Source organism: Anser brachyrhynchus (assembly GCF_964034855.1).
Source record: "Anser brachyrhynchus genome assembly, chromosome: 14".
Classification (NCBI taxonomy): domain Eukaryota; kingdom Metazoa; phylum Chordata; class Aves; order Anseriformes; family Anatidae; genus Anser; species Anser brachyrhynchus.
The window spans coordinates 3,992,364-4,012,918 of NC_137709.1; the positions used below are offsets into that span (position 1 = coordinate 3,992,364).

General features: G+C 43.5%; 1 protein-coding gene and 2 long non-coding RNA genes across 4 annotated transcripts in view; 1 reads left to right on the forward strand and 2 right to left on the reverse strand.

The window, feature by feature from the left end:
• Window positions 1–4,642, forward strand: part of SMAD5 (SMAD family member 5) — a 74,411-nt gene extending 69,769 nt beyond the window's left edge. For both annotated transcript variants that reach the window (XM_080555391.1, XM_080555390.1), the window contains one exon: window positions 630–4,642. In XM_080555391.1, coding sequence (XP_080411517.1) covers window positions 630–773 — 144 coding nt within the window. In that variant the 3' untranslated portion in view covers window positions 774–4,642. The remainder of the gene's footprint in view (window positions 1–629) is intronic.
• On the reverse strand, window positions 4,402–11,047 carry LOC308177724. Its single transcript, XR_013939362.1, has 2 exons — window positions 7,696–11,047; window positions 4,402–6,488 (listed from the first exon to the last, which is right to left on the reverse strand). It is a non-coding gene; the product is annotated as an uncharacterized lncRNA (long non-coding RNA).
• Window positions 11,048–11,713: 666 nt separating this feature from the next.
• Window positions 11,714–15,634, reverse strand: LOC308177727. The gene is made up of 2 exons (XR_013939365.1): window positions 13,998–15,634; window positions 11,714–13,486 (listed from the first exon to the last, which is right to left on the reverse strand). It is a non-coding gene; the product is annotated as an uncharacterized lncRNA (long non-coding RNA).
• Window positions 15,635–20,555: the final 4,921 nt, after the last annotated feature.

Below are 20,555 nucleotides of genomic sequence, written 5' to 3' on the forward strand. Positions count from 1 at the left end.
CAGTAGGAAATCTTTGTACCACTTATAAATTGACTTGTTAAAACCAAAGGAATTCTGCGGATCTTGCCTCAAGGATCTTTTTGTACCTGTTGCACTTGCTATTTGGCCTGAGTTAGTAAACATGGTAGGGCTCCTGCTTCCTTCAAGCTAACCAGATATATCATTATATATGTTATACGCTGTCCTACTCTTTAGGTATATGTCATAGTGGTGCCTACAGACCCAAATGAACTCCAGCTAGTTAAATACTGCATAAGCACAGGATGAGACACGTTTCTCAAAATCTTACAATTGTTTGTTTTGCCAATGGTGATAAACAGTGTTCAGTTTGAGAGTGTGGAGGACAGGGAGCAGAAGGGAGAAACAGAGAAGAGATGCAGCTAGAGCGAGGAGTCCCTCTGGAGCTCACGTAATGACTCCAGGTCTTGATTAAGGCTTCTGAGCACAGCCTCCCTACCACTCCTTCCAAACCTGAGTTTTTTTCATATCTAAAGATAAGATTTGTTGTTAGATTGTGAATTACCTTCAGATAAATATCTTAGATTACTTTCTAGCGCTTGTTAGTACAGTTATTTTAAAATGTGATTATATTCTCAACTTGATTGATAACATTTTGTTCGTTTTTATAGGGCTGGGGAGCTGAATATCATCGACAAGATGTCACGAGCACCCCGTGCTGGATAGAAATTCATCTTCATGGGCCCCTCCAGTGGCTGGATAAAGTACTTACACAAATGGGTTCTCCTCTTAATCCCATCTCATCTGTTTCATAGTGCTGAAATTCTATCTTCAGCATTATTTTTAGTGAACTTGCTCCAACTCTAGAGAAACTTCCAGTATGGATACTGTGAGCTGTATGGAGAATGGATCTTACGGTTTAACTTTTTGTTTTTTTTTAAATCCCTTTGTGACCAATTCCATTGTGTATAGCTGATCAGTTTTACATTTCAATTTGTTCTTGTGATGCTTAAGTGACAGTTGAGCCCTAAGGGAAAAAAGTCTATTGAAAAATTCAGAACACTTTTCCCCTACTTGGAGTAGAACTTAAACAGGCATATGTCTTAACTGGAAATTTTTTTTCTCTTTGTCCTGTAGGGACAAGAATTATGAAGACTGACTTCAGAAAAATAAATACATATCATAGTTTGGGATTTTTTTTAAACATTTATAAAACTGTTTGAACATGTGCAGCTCCAGCTTGCAAGCTGTATTTTTAGTATAGTTGCTTAACAAATTAAGGTTGACATCTGTCATAAGCAAAATTAGACTATTATGGCTAATTTGCCTCAGATTGAACAATGATTTTTTTAAGTGTACACATGAAATATACTTTTTACAAATATTGGAGTGGTGTAAAAACACTTGTCTATTGGAAAATGCTGTCGTAAACACACTGTATATTAATGCAGAGTAGCAGTTCTTAGCCTTTTCCCACTTCAGTTTTGTAATATTGCTTTTAACCACCATTTTAAATAGTAATTGATACAAGATAAACATCTTGCACGTTTCTGGAGTAGTAATTCTTGTTTTGCTTTGATTTACACTCATGCCGTTTGGATGTGGTTGCCAAGGCCTATTTCTTTTTAGGTACCTTTCTCTATTTTAACATAAACACTACAATTTGTAAATGGCAGTGCTTACTACTTTTTCGAAGGAATAAGTTTTGTTTTCTTTTCGGTGTTCTAGCTTATTTTACCTGTCTGGAATTGATCTGTGTTAAGCTTTTTAATCTCTCGGTAGACATTATGCAGTATTAGTGATTACACTATTTAATTCACTTTCAGTATGAGTTTGAGTCTCTTTGAAGACTGTGAGTGGCTTAGCAAATTAGTAACTGAATGCAGAAGCTTTTACTTCCAGATCATGTAATTTAATACAGACCTGTTGGTAATGACCAAAAGTAATCACTTCTTTGTAGCCTACGTGAAAAGTGGTCTTGAGCCTGACCTTAAAGGCAGGTGTTCAGTCAGAAGACTCAAAACTGTAATTGGCAGCTTTATGGAATTCAAGGACTGCATTAATATGATGATGAAATTTCTCTGTCATGTAAGGAATCCTGTTGCCTGTACTGTTGTATTACTGAATTTAAACACTGTGCTAAACACTAAAAGAAATCAGTTAAGTAACATATGCATAGTTTTCCCCTTTAAAATAATTAAAAAAAAAATGAGGTTGAAAGAAATATTCTAAGAGAATTAGAAGTTAATTATGTACAAAATGCCTTTGCATGCAGAACTCCTCATTTTCTTTTTTACTCTTTCCCTAACTCCTCTTCAGGAAAGAGTTCAGTGTTTGGGGGAGAGACTGAAAACTTTAAAAATGCAAATGCTCACTAAAAGATGCGCTGCAGTTAACTACTGCGATCCTGAGACATCGATTGCTTACACAAGTTCTTTTGTCTTCTATTGAATGTCAGTTTCTGCTCAAATGTGGAAATCATGCATCATATGGTACCTAAGTAACAGATCATCTTAAAGGAATAAAGTTGTTTACGTGTCATTAAAATGTTTCTTATGAAATGCCTTAAAGGAATAAAGATAAACTGTAACACTTCTGCAGAACCCTAATGTTCTCTTGTACAGGAATTTCTATATTACTTGGTGTTTTTGTTCTTTTTTTTAAGCAGTTTCTCCAGTGTGTTTAAAAGCAAACAAGTGCATCCTCAGGAGAAGGGGAAAAAAAATCAATATTTGCCACTCATCTTTGGGGCCTTCTCTTTCATTCTTCGGGATTGCAACCCGCAGATGGTTCTGCTGATTGAATAAGATGCGAAGTCAGATGGCCACAGGATCAGACTTGCATTTTCCACTCCCTAGACCTGGCTTTTCTCAAGTTGCCGAATATGTATATCTGACACTACAGATTTTTTTTTGCTGGATTAGCTTTTATAATAAATGTCATGGCACGTTGGATTAAGGAAAGATCTCAGTTGTAGGTACAAGATCTTGCTTTATCCAAAATGTTTTTCACCTGGCTTCATCTCTGTTCACTTCTTTGGATGTGGCCAACTAAATGAGTCAAGAATGGGTGCTGAAGTGGGAGTTTGTGAGTCAGAGCTGCTGCTTAGTGCTAGTGTTGTGGTTAGATTGGCTACCCATGCAATGAACCATAATTTCTGCAATACTCTCTAGTTAACCCACTTCTGATGCTGTCATTAAGTGCTAAAGTACTCTGGCATTTCTGTGCTTGTGTACATATTCTTGATCTGTAATATATGCAGTGCTGGGGATATCCTTGCAAGGATATCTGCAAGGGCAGACCAACAAAGATTTGCCTATATTCTGCTTCTCTGTTCCTTTTAAGTAGGACTTTTTTGAGAGCTTCTTAGTTAGCAAATTGTGTGCACTACTGGTTCATGGCGGTCCTAATCCTGCTTAGTTTATGCTGCTGATACAAAATTCAGGTATCAGTGCATGGATGGGTTGGATGAGAACTGTGTGACACTAATTATCTTTCAAGTGAGTGATACCAGAGTTGCTGCTTCTGTTGCAGCGTACTTGTGTATAAGTCACTTATCCTAAATGGAGGGATGGAGAAATTGAATGAGCCAGTAGTGTGGTAGTGGAAGATGGGGCCTTTCCAGTATAACCCAGCTTAGACTGAACGTTACTCTTCAGTCAAAACTGTTTTGGCTTTTGTAAGCGTATTTTCTCCTTTTGGGTCATGTTTCTACTTTACAACCAACCACAGCATTAATTAACAGCTTTGGCAATACCAGTAAAGAGCCTGAAACAGGCATATGCTGAAGTTTTCAGGGTTTGCTTTTATAGTCACTAAGATAGTAGCTTGGATATTCCTTCTCTAAGAACTTCAGTCTTGCTGGCAGTCAATCCAGTGCCTTGTGTAAGTATTACATTCATTTAATTGCGTTAGGCATGAAGCAGTTATACACGAAGAGTTGACATTGGGTTATAAAATCTGTAGGACCAAAGGAAACCAAAATGAAACTTCTAATATGGCTGACCAATGAGAGACAAGCCTAACAAAACAGCCCATTAGTCAAAACAGTGATGAAACAGCCTACACATCATGATTCAGTGTGGAACTGTTTAAAATATTGGAATTCTTCTGGATTTTGCCTGAAGCTATGACTTTTTTTTTTCCCCACAGTATTACAGTGTGAAAGTTGTCAGTTCTTGGACAGCTACTCTTGTAGTGGAAGTCTAGACAAACACTGAAATGTGTCAAGCTTTTTTCTTAGTTTAAAATATGTTTTTCCAGTGTATTGTTTTAGTTGCCCAAAGTGTTGCTAGTGATGGTCTTTAGAGAAACCAACAAAACATTCGCTAAATGTTTTGCATCAAAAGACAAAAATGTGACTAACTTCTTGTAGTTGTGAAGTTTCTGTTTAGGAAGGAAACCCATTCTGAATTGAAATCAATAGACCAAACCATCAGATTACAACATAAATTTGCTTTATTGTGCTGCTCCATAAACCTGCTTCTGTGTTTGTTGCAAGCATAACCTTTATGCTTTTGTTTACATTGTAGGAAACACAGTTCTAGCAATGAGTTTTTCATTTAACTCTAAACATCTTTTTATTTTGTTAATTTTAAAATTACTAGGTTTTGCTATGTTATGTTTTAAAGATATTTTTTGCATACTGCTGCTCATATTTCAATAAACAAACGAAAAAAACCTACAGATTTTTCTGATCTCCTTTATCTGTATCTCAGTATGTGTTGAAATACTTATTTACAAGGGTTGCCTTATATTGAGTTCTTGCAACTCACTGCTGATGCATTACCATGTACGTGTTCCTCCTAATACAAATGTGATCTTATAATTTAAAGTGTTTTCCTATAGCTTTTTGCTGCAGTTCCCTCAGAAACACGCTAAATTATTTTGTTCACGTATTTAAGAGCTCTTTTTTTTGTGGGGCTTGTAGAATACAGCCAGCCAAAAATTCTGATTGCAGGAGTTATATTGATTTGCTGATATTTATAAAAATAGTTGCAACGGTAGTACAGCAATGTGTATCTGTAAGTAATGTTCTGATTAGTGTGTTTTGGGGGTGGTTAATGGTTTGTTTTTTTTTTTTTTAAGTTTCTACTGTTGTGGTTGACCATAACCTTTTTAAACAGCCGCTCATCATGTCTGAATTGCTTTAGACTGATGACCAATGGCCTTTTCATTGAAAAGAAAGCTGTTTGAATATCTCCTGAAATTCAACTACTGTTCCAATAAAATAGAAATTTAGGAGCATTTTAGCAAACTTTCTTTTACTGTGTATTAGACTAACTTTTGAAGACTGAGGAGAAGAAAACATTTCTCTTGTTTATCAAGATACTACGGAAACAGAGGATGAAATAGTAATTGAGCGTGTGCATGAGTCAAAAGAAGTCCCCTTTTTAGTAGGACGAGTGCAAAAATACTGAACCCCAATTCCACGCGAATCTGCCATTCCATGTAAGATCTACAGAAAGGACAAATCAAAACCAGTACTGTCGTCTTTGTGCTTCCTGTTTTGGGGCTTCGTTTTGCTAGCAGACCACCACCTTCCGGATACACTCCACGAAGTTCTCAGTCTCCTCAGTAACTGTTTGGTTTGGTTTTCCTATAAGTGTGCAACTGCACTGTACTAAGGAGCGCTCAGACAGGTAGAAGAGACTTCCACTGAGATTGGGAGATGTAAGGGAGAAAGGGGAATTTTTTTTTCTCATCCCATTTTCATGCTCTTCCAAGAGAATAATGGCCATGAAAAGTTGACAAAAGATTTGCTGTGATAGTACTGCCCACGTGATAGAGGCTTTTTTGCAGGTTAGTAACTTCTCAAGTTACACGTTGCAGTGGCTGGTTGGTTTTCCAGAAACTTGGATCTGTGTTAATAGCTTTCTATAAAGTAAGAAAAAAATCTTGGTTATTAATAGCTTTAAAACATTATTTAATAGAATTTAAGAGGTTATGTTAATCCTATTACTCTGGGAAATTTAGAAGTATTTTAACAGTTGATGGTTAACGTCCTTGTGAGTAGCTAGCCAAAGTAATCTCAGAAATGGATTATTGTTTTATTTGGGTGTTTTTTTTAAATTATTTTTTAGAAAAGAAAAAGCTTTGGGCAAACGCCACCTCACCCACCCCACCCCAACCTGCGGTGTGTGTTAAGTGAGTCAGAGGCCGCTTCTGTTCACTGAGTACAGAGGAAGGCAAACATGTAACTGGCGTTTAGAGTAATAAGATGTTGGGTGGCCTGTGTGTTGTGCCAAGAGAGATCTGCCTGCCTCGTCTAGTGCAGTGATCCCTGCCTTCGCTGACTCCATCCCAAGAAATTCTACTTACATAGAAAAGCTGTTCCAAAGAAGTTAGGAAAATTTGGGAAATGAGACATTCTAGTTAGATTGGTCCTGTCCATGCGTGGATCCATGCAGCAGGATGCTGGTGATGGTCTGGAGTTGGCGTACAGAACGGGGATGTTCCAGGCAGCTTTCCTGAAGCACTTGGCGTTGTGGAAACGCTGATTCCGCTTGACTTCCAAATTCCGGATAGGCCTATGCAATTTAGAGCTCAGTTGACAAATATTTACAGAATATTTACTTTCCCCCTGCTTGATCAGCATTCAGGAAGTTTTACACAGAAGCTAAATAACAGGAAATCGATGAATTTTGTCTAGGGAGCTCACCTCTTTAATTACATGCCTGTATCACTGAATTTTGCACTGAACACAAGCGAGCTGAGGGCTGGAGGGGAAAGGAGGTGTATTTGGTTGTGTGTTGTGACAGCTGATGGTGTGACAAGGGGTGAGACGAGTCAGAGCAGAATCTGTTCCACCTGCTGTTACTAGAAAGGTCCGCTGTGTATACCTGGTGTGCTTTCCAAATACTGCCAGCATTAAAAAACAATAATAAAAAAAATCATTGGACCATGCTCACTGATGGCACTGGCTTTAATCCTAAATTCTTAAACAGCTTATCTTCTGATTTGGGATGCAGAGCCTGCTATATTCTGTGTGCACTGAGGCATTTGTAGCAATCCCAAAGTACCTGTAAATTACCAGCCCCTCGGTTAAATGTACGTTTTTAGATACTGCATCATCTTTCTGCTTGATGAGTATTGGCAAGAGAGTTAGTTTGTGCTGACTCGTGTTTGGTAGGCAGCCAGCATTAGCAATTTGGGTTAATAACATTCAACACAAGTAATCATTCCCCTGAAGTTTTGGGTATCTGTGTAGAAACTTCTAAGTAAAGAAATGTCATCCTGTGCATTTTTATACAGGCACAGTGAAGATGGTTGGCTGTAGCTCTGTACTCTGGGTTCGCACTCCAGCCGCTGGCAAATGTAATAGCAACGCAGAAAGAAACTGTATGCTGGCACATCGCTTACCTGGACTGAAAAATGCAGCCTACGCGCACGTGGTATAGAGTTGGAGGTACAAGACCCATGTCATTGGACTTGTATCCGTCTCCAGGCCTCTCACTGTGCGGCAGGAAGAGCAGATTTCAAAACAGAAACTAAAATTTGGGAAATTATTTATCCCCACAGTGTGAAGCTATCGCTAAATCCACCAAAATACACTCTGAGCCCTAACGTCTCGCTGCTGCTCCCAGCTGTTCGGATCAGGTGTGACTTGTAGGAGTTGGAAAGTTATAAAAAAGAACAAGTGTCCTTTAGCCATAAATAAATAAAAATGCTCTTTTCCTCCTTTTATGTGTGCTTTCCCCTACCCAAATGAAGGGAACTGGAGCCATGGCCACCTACCTGTGCATGGGGAGTGTGTAGGAAACCTTAATTCTCTGCAGAAATTTTTTTTGCAGCTACTGCTTGCCCAGGTTTTCTGATGTGCTGGGGAAAACAGCCCATCGTGCATTGAGGATGTGCCGGACTAGACCTGAATATCACTGGTAAGAAAGAAGCCTCAGCTGACTGCCTTCTCTTGGTGCTTTTGCATTTGAAAATAGGGAGCAAGCCTTAATGAAAGAAAACTTGGCCCAAGTGCAAATGCATAAAATGCCCATGTGATGGGTGCTGCAGCATTTTACAATTTCCAGGCAGTTTGCGTCGAATTCTTTTTGAATATATTGTTCTTGTTAACTGCCTTATAGGGCCACGTGGTCAAGTGTGCTGTATGAATACTTCTGTAAACAACATTTTTTAGGCTCTAGTTGGGTGCGAGCACAAGGGCAGGTCTGGCTTGCAGTCCTCTTAGTCCTCAAGTCCTCTGCTTCCCAAGGTGTGTCTGAGGCTGCGGCGTTGCTGGCTGGTAAATGCTGCTGTAGGGTATCTGGGGTCTGGTTAAAAGGAAAATAGCAGCCATAGCCAGCATGTAACATTGAACTTGACCGAAAAAAAAAAAAAAAAATTAAAAGTTAATTTAATAAGCTGAAGGCAAGAAATCCAGAGCCCAGCAGAGTATGCCAGGCACCAAACCTTTCTTTTTTTTTCCCTGCTACCTTAAATTTGTGCTGTCTTGATAATCAGCTGCTCTTCTAAAGAAGGCAAGAAATCGGCATCGCAGCTGTCCTGCGTCCTGTTTTCTGGGTGAGATGGTTACACCGGGTCTAGAGCTGGTGGCTGGGCACTCCTACAGCAGGCAGTTCTGCACCAACATCTGCTCGAGGACCCTAGAAGTATTCGTTGTACCACAAGAAGTGAAGACAGATCTATCAAAAAAATAAATCGTATGAGAAGTGCAATGTTTACTTCTCCTATATCCGACATATTTTGTTTGCTAGCCCCGATGTTTCCCTTAAATGTATGTGACAGGGAAACTGCTGATAAGGCAGAGCAGCTGTAGGTGCAGAGTAGCTGGTCCCTGCTTGATCAGTTCTGTAAAAAAAAAAAAAAAAAAAAAAAAAAAGGCAGGGCAGGTACCTGCTGTCTCCTCTTTTTTTCCATAAAACATTAAAAAAGAAAAACTTTTAGAATTGACAGCTCTTTTGTTCTGAGGACAGGTGTGCTTTCTTCTGTACAAACAAGCTTTTTCCATTCTTTTTTTGAAGTTGTTCATCTATTGCAAACAGCACTGTTATTTCCAGGACTAAATACGAAGTGCTGTGTAATCCAGTCATTCCTGTGAAATCGCATTTTCTGAAGTGTCTTAAATCTCGAGCTGACTCTCAGCAAACTCATCAGCCTCTTGAGAAAGCTCAGAGCAGTGTGGGCGAGTTAGACTTCAGCTGGAGCGGAGAAATCTTAGAGACAGTGCAAGGCAAAATAGAAACTTCTCTGTGAGAGCCCGCTAGAGCCCTGTGTCCTGAGACCGGAGAGATTTCAGGTCTCTGAACAGTCTCGCTCTGAAAGAAGTCTGGAGAAAGAAATCTCTAATTTTCTGCAAGAGTCTCCAGTGTCCCGGTCCTGGAAATCAGGAGTGAACAGGTTGTGTCCACGGAGGTTATTCACTGGGGTATGCCGCTCGCTCGGTCCCTGGGCAAAGGCTTGGCCCCAGAGGGGGGATGTGATGTTGTCAGGAGGGTGAAAATGAGAAAGGGGAGAAAAAGAACTTGCAAAAACATGGCTGTGTAACTTGCTGCCCAGGAGACGTTCTATATGGATTAACGGATTTAAACAGAACTTTTTTGCTTCGGCCTCTGGTTTGTGTATTTGCTCGGGGCCTGGTGAGCTCAGGCTAGGAAGAGAGCAAACTGCTGCAGCCACCTGCGTGGCGAGCACAGCCCCACGGGCCTTCCTTTCCTCTTCTCGATCTGATCTCGTTGCTGAAGTTTTAAATGATCCAAACACCAGGTGGAAAAAGCTCCTGGTTTTCAGAAGGGTTAGGAGAACACAGGCCGTGGTCAGAGCAGCGCAGAACAGAGCAGAACCAAACGTCACTGAACCCATCCGCTGGTGTCGGGTCAGGCCTCACGCTGCCATGTACGTGGCCAGGCCAGCGGGACCGCTCGTCCCTGGGCAGTCGGGATCACGTCCTACCCAGCTGTTCGTTGACATTCATCTTTGTGAGCTCAGAAAGCCAGAAAACCCCTCTGCAGGGTGTAACTCCGGAGTGGCTGACCGCTCGCTGCTCTCAGCGTTTGCTGACAGCTTCGTGCCACTGCCAGCCTCCCTCCTTCCTCCTCTTGCTGAGAGCTGAGCTGTGGAGGAGCCCTCGTCGTGGTGATTCCTGTTCTCAAGTGGTGTCCTGGCATAAGGGCTCTTCAATTCTTTTTAAGATGTTACTAGAAGCAGTTACTAGAAGCACTAGAGCAAGTGCCGTTACAAACTGCTGGGGCTCTGTGGTTTGACACCACGTGGATGGTGCGGCCGTGCAGACAGCGCTGCGTCCAGCACCAACCTGAGGCGTCCTGAATGGAAACTAAATATTTAGCTTACAAATTTTATTCTTTGCCTGTTGCCCTGCTGCATACTTTGCTTTTATGACAGCCTTGTGTGTCCTACTGATGAGTCCTTTCCAGGTGTCAGCCCTGATGGCCGTTGGGCACGGTGTAGAAAATGCTCAACCTCTGGTTAGTGCTTGGGGGAAAGGGAAGAGCAGGAGGTGAACGCCCACCCCAACCCCTTTGCACCTAGGAAAAACAAGAAGGATGGGTCCTGCTGGCCTGCCCCAGCTGGCGTTCAGGCAGAGCAGTGGGTGCTCAGCAGCGGAGCATCGTTCTGGCAGTGTCTGCTCAGCCCCGGTGGGGAGCGCATCTCGGAGATCATCCGTGCCACCAGCTTGGGCAACTGGGTTCCAAGCCATCCGTGGTCTGAAGGGTTAAAGCCAGCAGACTGAAAACGAATGAGAATAATAACCTATAGGAAGAGTGGCATCAGATGCAAAAGGTGTCACTTCTGCTGGATGGAAGCGATTCCCTGGTCGGAGGAAGAAGTGGTGCAACGTCCATCAGCATGGGTCCTAGTGCAGCAGAGCGCGTGGCTGGGTATTGAAGGGTACGGATGCTCTCCAAGCCTTATGGGAGCCACTCGTCCCTCAGAAGCAAAACACAGAACAAAGAGCCTCTCTGGCATGGGGCCGCATTGCTTCCCAAAGCAGCGTGCCCTGGACTTGTGGCGTGTCACTTGTCCTTCTTGTGGGAGCTCGTCGCCTTCCCGTCCGCCTCGCAGCGGAGCCATCGCAGGGGGGGGCCCTACAAGGCTCTGAGCATGGAGAGGCTTCGTTGAGAGGTACATGGGGAAGGGGTCTCACTGTAAAGGCCCGGTGAATGCTGTGTTTGGGTCAGGGCAAGCATGGGACAGGCAGCAGGCAAGGGGAAGGGATGAAGGGTACATTAGGGACCCTGGGGGTGTCATGCACCCGATAACGTGGTTACAATAAGGGAACAAACGCTTCTTGGTGCCTCTCCTGGCATGCCAGTGGTCGGGAAGTGGATTTTATGGTCAGCTGGAAACTGGGGCCTGGTAAAAGAGAAAATATCTAATGTTTTCTTAACGCGTATTTCATGCATAGGTTAAAATGGCATTGGTAGAGCTTTCTTCTGCAGTGGCTCTGGGTATCGAGGAAAGCACCGCAGGCTGTGCGCCTAAAAGCTTGCCCAGGACATCAGCACCCTGAGCATGGCAGCTTCTTCTGGGGGTACTATTCCAAATCTCAGGCTGGGGGGGTGTGGATGGGATTATTCTGGGGTTATTCTAGAGCATTTTAGTAAAAGGAAATGTGCACTGTGGTGCAATGTAACACGTGCTTCATCAGGTTTTGAGGCTTTTGCCAGCAGAAATTCTTAGACCAAGCTCATTATGGCTGGTGGCTGAAAACAAGCTGTCATTACTTAAAAGTAAAAGAAATGCCTGATTTGATAAAAACTCAATTTATTCAAAATGGGCTGAGATAAACACACTCAAATTTATTCTCTCTTTCAACATTAGAGTAATTATTTGGAATTACACCAGTTAAGTTTGGTTCAGATGAGATAAAAATCAGCCACCTGTCAAGGAATAAAATATTTAAGCCTGCTGTCTAGTAGACTAACTTTTTTGAGCATGATAAAACATGGTAACCAAGACAATGACATGGAAGTATACCAACTGTGCAATTTCTTTCCGTGTAAAAGAGTTTACAGACAGACTCCCAGGTATCCGCGTTTTGTATTTGAGTGAAGCCTGCATGTATGTATAATTGCACTGTACAATCTTCTTGTTTGGATTACATACATTATGTACATATATACACACAGCACTTCTGCTGTATTCTGCATGTTAACAATGCATTTAGGGGCACAGCTTCTAACACCACTTGAACTCCTTTATTTTGATAGGTGATTCACTAGAAAAAATTGGAGTAAAAAATTCTTTTAAGAGAGTTTCTGGCTACCCCCAGTTCAGCCGTTTGTTGAGACACTGTGGTTTTATTTATTTATTTTTATTATTTAAAAGCCCTTTGCCCACTGTGGGAAACATGAATACTGTTCTGGGATTTGTGCTGCATGATCTAGAATTATGGCACTGTAAGTGCAAGTTTATTAAAAAATGTTATCTATAAAATAGCATGTCTGCTAACAGGGTGAAGCAGAACTATAGCTTTTAGTACAAAACCAGATTGCTAATTAATCTAAAACAGTGTGTTACCAGTAACGAATGTTGAATCAGTCATGCTGTTGCCCTACAGATAAAGCATGATTCTAATTGTTCTGGACTTTTAGAAAGAGCAAGGAGTGGAGATGCCGTGCGTGAAAGCAACTGCTCCTATAAAACTGCTTTGTGGTTTCAGAAGTTTCATACTGCTTTTTATACTGAACTCAGAGCACTCTGTTCTCTCCTTTCATTAGTTTACATACGATTAATGATGTTTATTTTCTCTCCTTCCTTCTCTCCATCCTGATTTTTTTTTTTTTTGGTTTCGTGCCGTGGTGAATAATTTCCTTTGTAGCTTAAGAAAGTTGAAAACAAGTTACCTAGATATTTATTTAGTGGTTCACATAACTGGTAGTAACTTAAAACCTCCTTGAAGATGCAGTAAAACATCAAAAAACCACCCTTAGCAGAATCACGACCAAAAACCTAAATAAACCTTTTTAGTTTTCTCCCGCTGCCAGGCGTGACTCCCGTTACATTACCGAGCGTTTTCAGCAGCAGTTGAGAGAAACAGGTCTGGAAAGTAAACTCTCCTGCTCGGTGTGGAGCCGTTAGGTAAATACACCGTGTTTTACATTCAATGCTATGGCTTCATAAACGTGGGTAACAAGCTCCACCAGATGCACAAATCAGGGATTGTTGTTAATGCAAATATCCTTGTATGGGCACTGAATGGGGTGATGATGACATTTGCATACATATAGAGCTTAAACTGGAAACAAGGGGCATTTTTTTTTTTTGCATGAAACCGTATAAATTTGCTAAAGCGTCACCTCTTTAGTTCATAGTAGAGCTTTTTATTTACAGCTATTCTGATTTGCATATGGCATATTTTTTCAGCAATCTTTTCCTGCGATGCAGCCTATTATTTTAAAGAGGGTTGAATCCACTCACTGACATATGGAAAAAAAAAAAAAAAAGTCTTATTGCACAGGGTTTCTGGTTCCCGCTACTGTGGTAAGACATTGTTTCTCTCTCGTGTCAGACAGCTTGTGTCCTCCACGGGCTCCTTGCTTCTCGGAGGGATCTGTCGTAAGGAAGAGTAGCAAAAAAAGAATTTTTCAGCTGGCAGTTTATGAAGAGCACAATGAGCGTCACAGTCAAGAGCAGAAAGAAAAACAGGATGATGTAAGTCACCAGGTCGGGCTTATTTATTTCCCCTTCTTTTAACACCCTGGCTGTCGACATGTACAGCGCCGAGGAGCTCACGGGTCTCTGGGTGCTGCTTAGGTAGGGCGTGTTGGTCTGAATGATGAGGTGAGCTTCGGTGGCACTGGTTGAATTTAGCAATTCACTATACATGTTCTTGCTTAAATTTCCTCCACGGTAGAAGTAAAGAAGGAGAGCACACACGGTCACTCTTTGGCACAGGAAGGGAATAACACTGCTGCTCGTAAAAGGCTGAGAGCGAGCCACATTTTGTCTACGAGTAAAAGCAAATTAATTCCCTCGCACGGCTTAGGGAGTTTCTTTTAAATCTCCGTGGCTCCTAGTTACAGCATTCATCCCCGGCTAGGAAGGAAAACCGGTGCGGGTACCTCGGTCCTGCGGCGTGGGGGCTCCGGGGCCACGGGGCGTGCATGGGAGCGCTCGGGGGGCAGCGGGGCTTCGGCGGGCGCCGCTCGCTCTCCGTCAAGGGGCAGGCACAGCGGGCTTCCAGGTGCTTTTCCGAAGTGGGATGCACGCGAATCCGGGGTTAAACGGGATCTGCGGAGAGAGGCAGCTGCCGCTTTGGCATCCTGCTGGGCTCGCCGTCGCCGGTTGCTCCCCCAGGATCCTCCTCGCTGCCGAAATCCCAGTGCTGGGAAGCATTGGTGGACTTTCTTAATCCCAGTTAACAGCGCACCGGGTAGCCAACGTTCAGATGAGCTTGCTGCTTTAGCCTTCTAGGCATTCCTTTTGGCTTCTTTGAGAGACAAAAAATAAAAATAAATTAAAAAAAATCCAAGATCAAGGTCCCTTTGTTTAAAAAAGAAAGAGCAAAAAGCCTCCCCAGAAATTGGAGGGGGTGGCAGTTTGGAAACCTCTTCTCTGCCCTTGCCTCACGGCGCTGCGAAGTGGGACTGTGCAGAATTGTGTCAAACGGGACTTTTCCTCCCGACAGAGGCTCCACTGCGGCGTCACTTGCTACCGGGGGAAGGGAGGAATTGCACGGTGGTGCCGCCGGCGGGCTCTGAAGTCCGCCGTGTCTGGCAGTGACATGATGCTAAGGGAAGAGATCCGCCGATAAAGCCCTGCGAGAGCCCGGGGCTCTGCTGAGAGGTTCTGAGCCGGGGGAGGGTAACAGGGGATGGGACAGAAAGAAAATTGCTTCAAAATCTCTTTCTTCCTCAGACCTCTATTGTTAAAATTGCTCTCTCTAGCATAAATAGAAGACGCCTTTTTTCTTCCTTTCTTCTTCTTTTTTTTTTTTCTCTTCACTTGGGCCCCAGCACCCTCTCCAGCCTGACAATTAGCATGTTAATTTTTTTTTCATCAAATTGCTTTTATGCTGCTATTAGCTGCTGGCTGCTCGCCAGCTCCCTCTCACACTCTCACTCCCGTGCATCAGATAAGCCCGGTTAATACTTCGGTTTAGCTCAGTGCCACTTGGGAAGGGGGCAAAGGGGGGGTGGAGAGGAGCAGGGAAGAGAGGAGAGCTTGGGAACTTGACAGAAGAAAGTGTCAAACATGCTCTCCATCCCCAGGGTACCAGTCCCAGCAAACATTAATGCTGCTTATGACGAGCCATTGCAGCTGACGGTCCAGGGAGGTTAAACATTTCAATTAGCATAATAAATGTTTCCGCCACGAGAGAGGGAATTAAAAGAGGAGAAATACGCAGGTCAAGCAGACTTAAATCAAAGAAAACAAAGTCTCTGCTTAAAGGCAACGCTCTCCAAGGCCTTGTGCAGCATCTTCCTGACCTTCTGGCAATCTGTGAGTGCCTGGGGGAGTCCCGCGGGCCTCCAGCCTGTCTCAGAGGCAGGGGATGGCTCTCATGTCCCTATGGCCCCATGCCCACATCCTCCTGCTTCTGGAACTGCCCTACCCATGTGTTTGCCTCCAAGCCTTGAGTCAAGAATTGAATTCAAAGGGAGATGTTCCTCTACAGTTTCTGCTGTTTTTATTTTATTTTATTTTATTTTATTTTATTTTATTTTATTTTATTTTATTTTATTTTATTTTATTTTATTTTATTTTATTTTATTTTATTTTATTTTATTTTATTTTATTTTATTTTATTTTATTTTATTTTATTTTATTTTATTTTATTTTATTTTATTTTATTCCTTTTTTTTCCCCTTTTCAGCCAAAGTGAGCTGACTCCCACATGCTGCTCTCCAAAGAGCCCGGGTTCCTCTCCCTGTCTGTTTAACACTGGAGCAGGAGGCATGGCTCCTCCTGGGGACATTTCTCCTGCCTGCAGAGCAACCGTGGTTACACATATTTACTCTGCATGGGTTCAAAGAACAGGACAGAGAGGCAGGCAGCCAGCACAGGGGCTGGAAAAGTCAACAGAGTCATAAAAAAGCTAATATAGTTTGCAACTGTTTTACCTATCATGTCTCCTTGCAGTCAGGGAGGTTTGGAGCAGCAGCGGGACGTGGATGGCTGGAGGTCTGGATGTCTTTCCAGCACCCTCCCCTCTTCCTCCCTGAACTTCTGTCCAGTTTAACCAAACTTTGCGTCCTTTCTTTGCTTATTTATTTTGTTGAGTTTGTTAGTCCGTAGGAAAAGCAGAAAGGCAGCTGGGGGCTGAGCGCTATAAATAGCAAGGAGAGTCTACGTGTTCCACTTTAGCACAAAGTTTATTAAAAAGGCTTGTCTGCAAACGTTACCAACTCTGAAATACAGGGGGAAAACGCTGCCATGGATGTGCCCAAGTGGCACATCAGGGGACGCTCCTGGGAGCCACCAGAGGTGTCCCCAGGGGCAGGTGGCACTGCCAGGAGGGCTCTGAGCCTCCCCTTTCCCTCCCGTTTGCATGCAGGTTGCAAACGCGGACACAGAGCCAGAATATTTTCCCTTTTGCTCCAACAAAATGTTATCTCGTGCTCTCGAAATATTTGTTTTTTGCCCTGAGGATGCAATTGTGCAGCACCAGTACCATCGCTTTGGGCTGAGGACTGTTGCTAATGGTCACGGTCCAAGCACCTGGCAGCCAGTGCTGGAATAAATCCTCTGGTGTTTTACAAGCGCCCTGTGTGCGTGCAGGCTCTGGAGTGTGTAAAACTCCTCCTGTTTTTTTGGCTGTCTGTCTGAGGCTGATAGAGAAACAGATGAGAAGCCCTGGGAGTAAATCAAATGTGTTTTCAACAGCACCATATCCGGGCTTAATCTCAAAAAACCTAAATTGCCATAAATAATACGTTAATTGCAAAAAATAAGAGCTGATCCTTTCCCTCTGTTTCCCTTAATTTGGAAGCTCATTTAAAGTCTTCAGTTCCTTGTAATTTTTCCTCATTAACTTACTTCTTACTTAGTACCTTTGTTATTGTTGCTTGTTTTCTATTTCTCTTTGTTTAAGGTTTCCAGCACGTAATGACCTGTTTTGGTAAGGTTTTAATGTGCGCTGGAAGTGGTGCTGTGAGGACACACGTCGGGGCTCTGGCGGTGGCTGGAGTTTAGCAGCAATAAACCCCACGGCGCTGTGGCTTCCTGGCACGCTTGGAAGCTGGGCCAGCGTCCTCATCCCTGGTGGCATCACTGGGATGAGCCTTGGGGCCCTGTGGGCCCTTGCTGTCATGAAGACAGGGCTGAGCACCATTTCTGTGTTGTGAGAGACCCAAATTCTTCGTTCGGGTGCCCGTGCCCAGCAGCTCCTTCTGCTGCAGTCAGTTCTGCCCAAGTAAAAGGGCTGCTCAGCCCCTTGAGGGGCTGCTCAGCCCCTCAGCCCCTTGCTCAGCCCCTTGAGGGGCTGCTCACCCATTCTGGGTGCTCAGCCTGGGGTGACCCACCTGGATGTTGTCCCTCCGGCTGGGCCCAGGCCATTTATTTAGGGTCATGGTGACGTGGTGGCAGCTGCGGCCTAAGCTTGGCCCAGTCTTGCCGTAGCCTGATACAAATCCTGGCATAAAATCCCCAGGGCTGAAAGAAGGGAAACCAGCGCCTGTGAACCTCAGCACCATTTGCTGGAGCTCTCTGGGTGGCCTGGGCCATCGCGTTTGCTTTAACAAACACTGAGCCAAGCTGCAAACAAACAGGATGCAAATCTTAGAGGGTGACCAGTGCTTGGGGTTTGGTTGTGCGGTGGAAGGCTGGAGCCTTTCCCCGTTTCCAAAGCGGTAAATAATGCATGATCTGTCTCTTCCACGCTTACGCAACCCCTACCATGATAAATATCAACCGAGGGAAATGAGAGTGGAAAGAGGCATTATCTTTCTCGGTAATGCAACCATTTACAATCTGCGTTACGATTCTTCTGCTCTGAGGAGTAAGTGGCAGTCGGGGGGATTGTTTCTGTTAGCAGACCAGAAATCACAAATCATGGGCTGTAATTTTCCAGTGTCACTTAGAAGCAGCCTTAAAACCTTAAAGAGGAGAGGAAATAAAAATAATATACAGAGGTTGTTTCCTTTTTTAATCCCTCTGAAGTAAAACACTTATTTCCAAGTGCCTGGGAATCAAATATTGAGGACCATATGTTCAAAGGCAGGGTCTTAAAGCTAATCACCAGACACCTAATGAGGGGATGCTGCCTTTGGTGCTTAAACACAAATCTGGATGCCTGAAGAAATTGGCCCAAGTGCTGAGAAGCCTGAAAATATTATTTATTTTTTTTTTTTTTAGGATCTTTTGTCTCATATTTAAAACTGAGTTCTAACATTATGTTTCTCAGGGTGAGTTTTCACCAGCTGAAACAGAAGCATTTAGAAGGTGTCCAAAGAAGTCTGCGGACCCAGAGGAGATGGGAGCTTGTGTGCATCTTATCAGGGCTCTGCCCAAATCCTTCATTCATCCCATGTATTTGGGGAGGCTGTGGGGAACAGCATTTTTCATCTCTTTTCTTCTATACCTCTCTCTTCTCAAATGGAATAGAAAAAGCCTCTCTCCAGGCTGCTGCACAAAGCACGTCCCACCTGCATGTAGCTCTCCCTCTGCATGTCCCACCTGTATGTTGTAAAACTTCCCATTTAACCATAACATTGGCTTCATGCAGGGAATTCTGATCAGGCAGGACTGCATGTGCCCACCAGCTTTTGAGAAAGTGTTGAACTCCCAGCTAGAAACCCTCTTTCTCTGGCATCACCCTATTTTTCCCTACCTTACTCTTGCGAGCATTAGGTTTTTGGAATGAGACGAGGATTGCTAGGGAAGCTTCACAGATCATCACGGGGCGTTTTATTATTGGAGCTTGTTTTTATTCATTGCTTCTTGCTTGTCTGGTGTCAGAAACGGTTCCTCCTTTTTTGCAGACATCTGGGCATGATCTGTCAGTGATGGGAAGCTGTGGCAGTTTCTGCCAGACAGTAAATGACAGGTTGGGTAGATGGGGTTTCTCTTTCTTCTCGAGTTATTGATTTTTGGTTTGTTTTTTAAGGTCCTCGATGACTGTAAATTTTGAGAGGAGCCAACCCCAAGTAGTGAGGGTGAGTTTTGAAAGCTGGGTGATCCCCAGAGAGAAATATGAAAGTTTCCTTTATAGCCAAGGGGCAGCCTAGCCTCCCTGCGCACACGCCAAGCCTCTTATCACTCTGATCAGGTCCTATACAAGTGGTCCATTTTGCAGCCCACCTCCCGGGTTGAAAAATGGGCTTGATAATACTTCCTCACCCTGCAGAGGTCCTGAGCACTGATCACGGAAGGTGGCAAGGTGCTCTGATGCAAGAAAAAAGGAGTAACAAACCAGCTAGCACAGCTTCCCTGCCCGACGTAGGAAATTCTCCCTCTGAGCACTGTTAGGGCTTGTGGTGTGCGTGTTTCCCTGCTTGTGTAAGGTAGTAAAGCAAATGGATTGCTCAAGGTCGACTCTTTATTGTTGGTCTTGGTGTGAGCTAAGCCTGCTTACAGTGTTAGCTCAGAGAAATATTGTTCACACAAATGGTGCTCACTCATGGGTTCTTGGGTGCCCTTTGGAGGCAGGAATTAAATCGAATGTAAGAGCAGCACATCAGCCTTCTCAGAGCAGGCATAAACTTCAGAGGTTTAGATAAACTTTAGTTTGGCAAGTACCAAACTCTGCGTGGCTACTGCTTTAAGGCACATTTCCATCTCTGACTGCAAAAAATGAACAGAAAACTGAACACAGTGTTCCTCAGCAGGCCGGGGAAGAGCGCTGATGTTTAATTGTTTGTGTGCTGCTTGATAAAAAAGAACAGTTTTATAATTTCTAATTTATCATTCATAACGGTCTGACTCAACAGATCACATTGCTGGTTCTTTGTAGCTCTGAGATCTTCTCAGAGTTAAGCAGAAGCCTTCTGCAGCACACCGAGAGCATCTCTGGCAGCGGCAGGGATGGGGCTGCCTCGTCCACTCCACACCCACGGTTTCCATCAGCTGAACTCTTGTCTCCCCGACTGAAGTCGCCTGGACGGTGGCAGAACAAAAGGATTTGTTTCAATTTTTATTTTATTTTTAATGAAATCAGTAAGAAAAACAACCCCTTTCCTTCTTCCCTTCCCAAAAAGACTTACAGATGTACAGGAGAAGGACTGATGGAGGACTTGAGGGTAAAGTTGTAGTTTCAATTTCTACAGCAGAGCTGAAACGTTTGCATTGTTCACTGGATGTATTTGCCCCAAAAGCAGGACAAAGGCTCATAGCCTTGTAGGCCAGGTTTCTGTGTCTGTTTTTGCCACCTTTTGGTGGACTTGATGTACATTATCAGAGTTCCATGTTTAGGTTAATTTTATAAGTGACTATGAAATGTCCTGGCCTGCAGCAGGCCCAGCTTTGAATCTGATGTAATTGGGCCCTTTCCTCATGTTGCAGATTTATGAGGCTCCCATTTAAACCTAGGACCACCGTCTCCTTGTTTCTCTGGGTGGTTACTGGTCAGGCCTTTATGGGAAGTGAGGTTTGGTTTAGGTTATTGATGGGTTTTTATAAGCCAGGAGAGAGGGGAAAGCCTGGCTGCTAGGAAGAGGTGGGAATGGAGGTCTGTGAGAGCA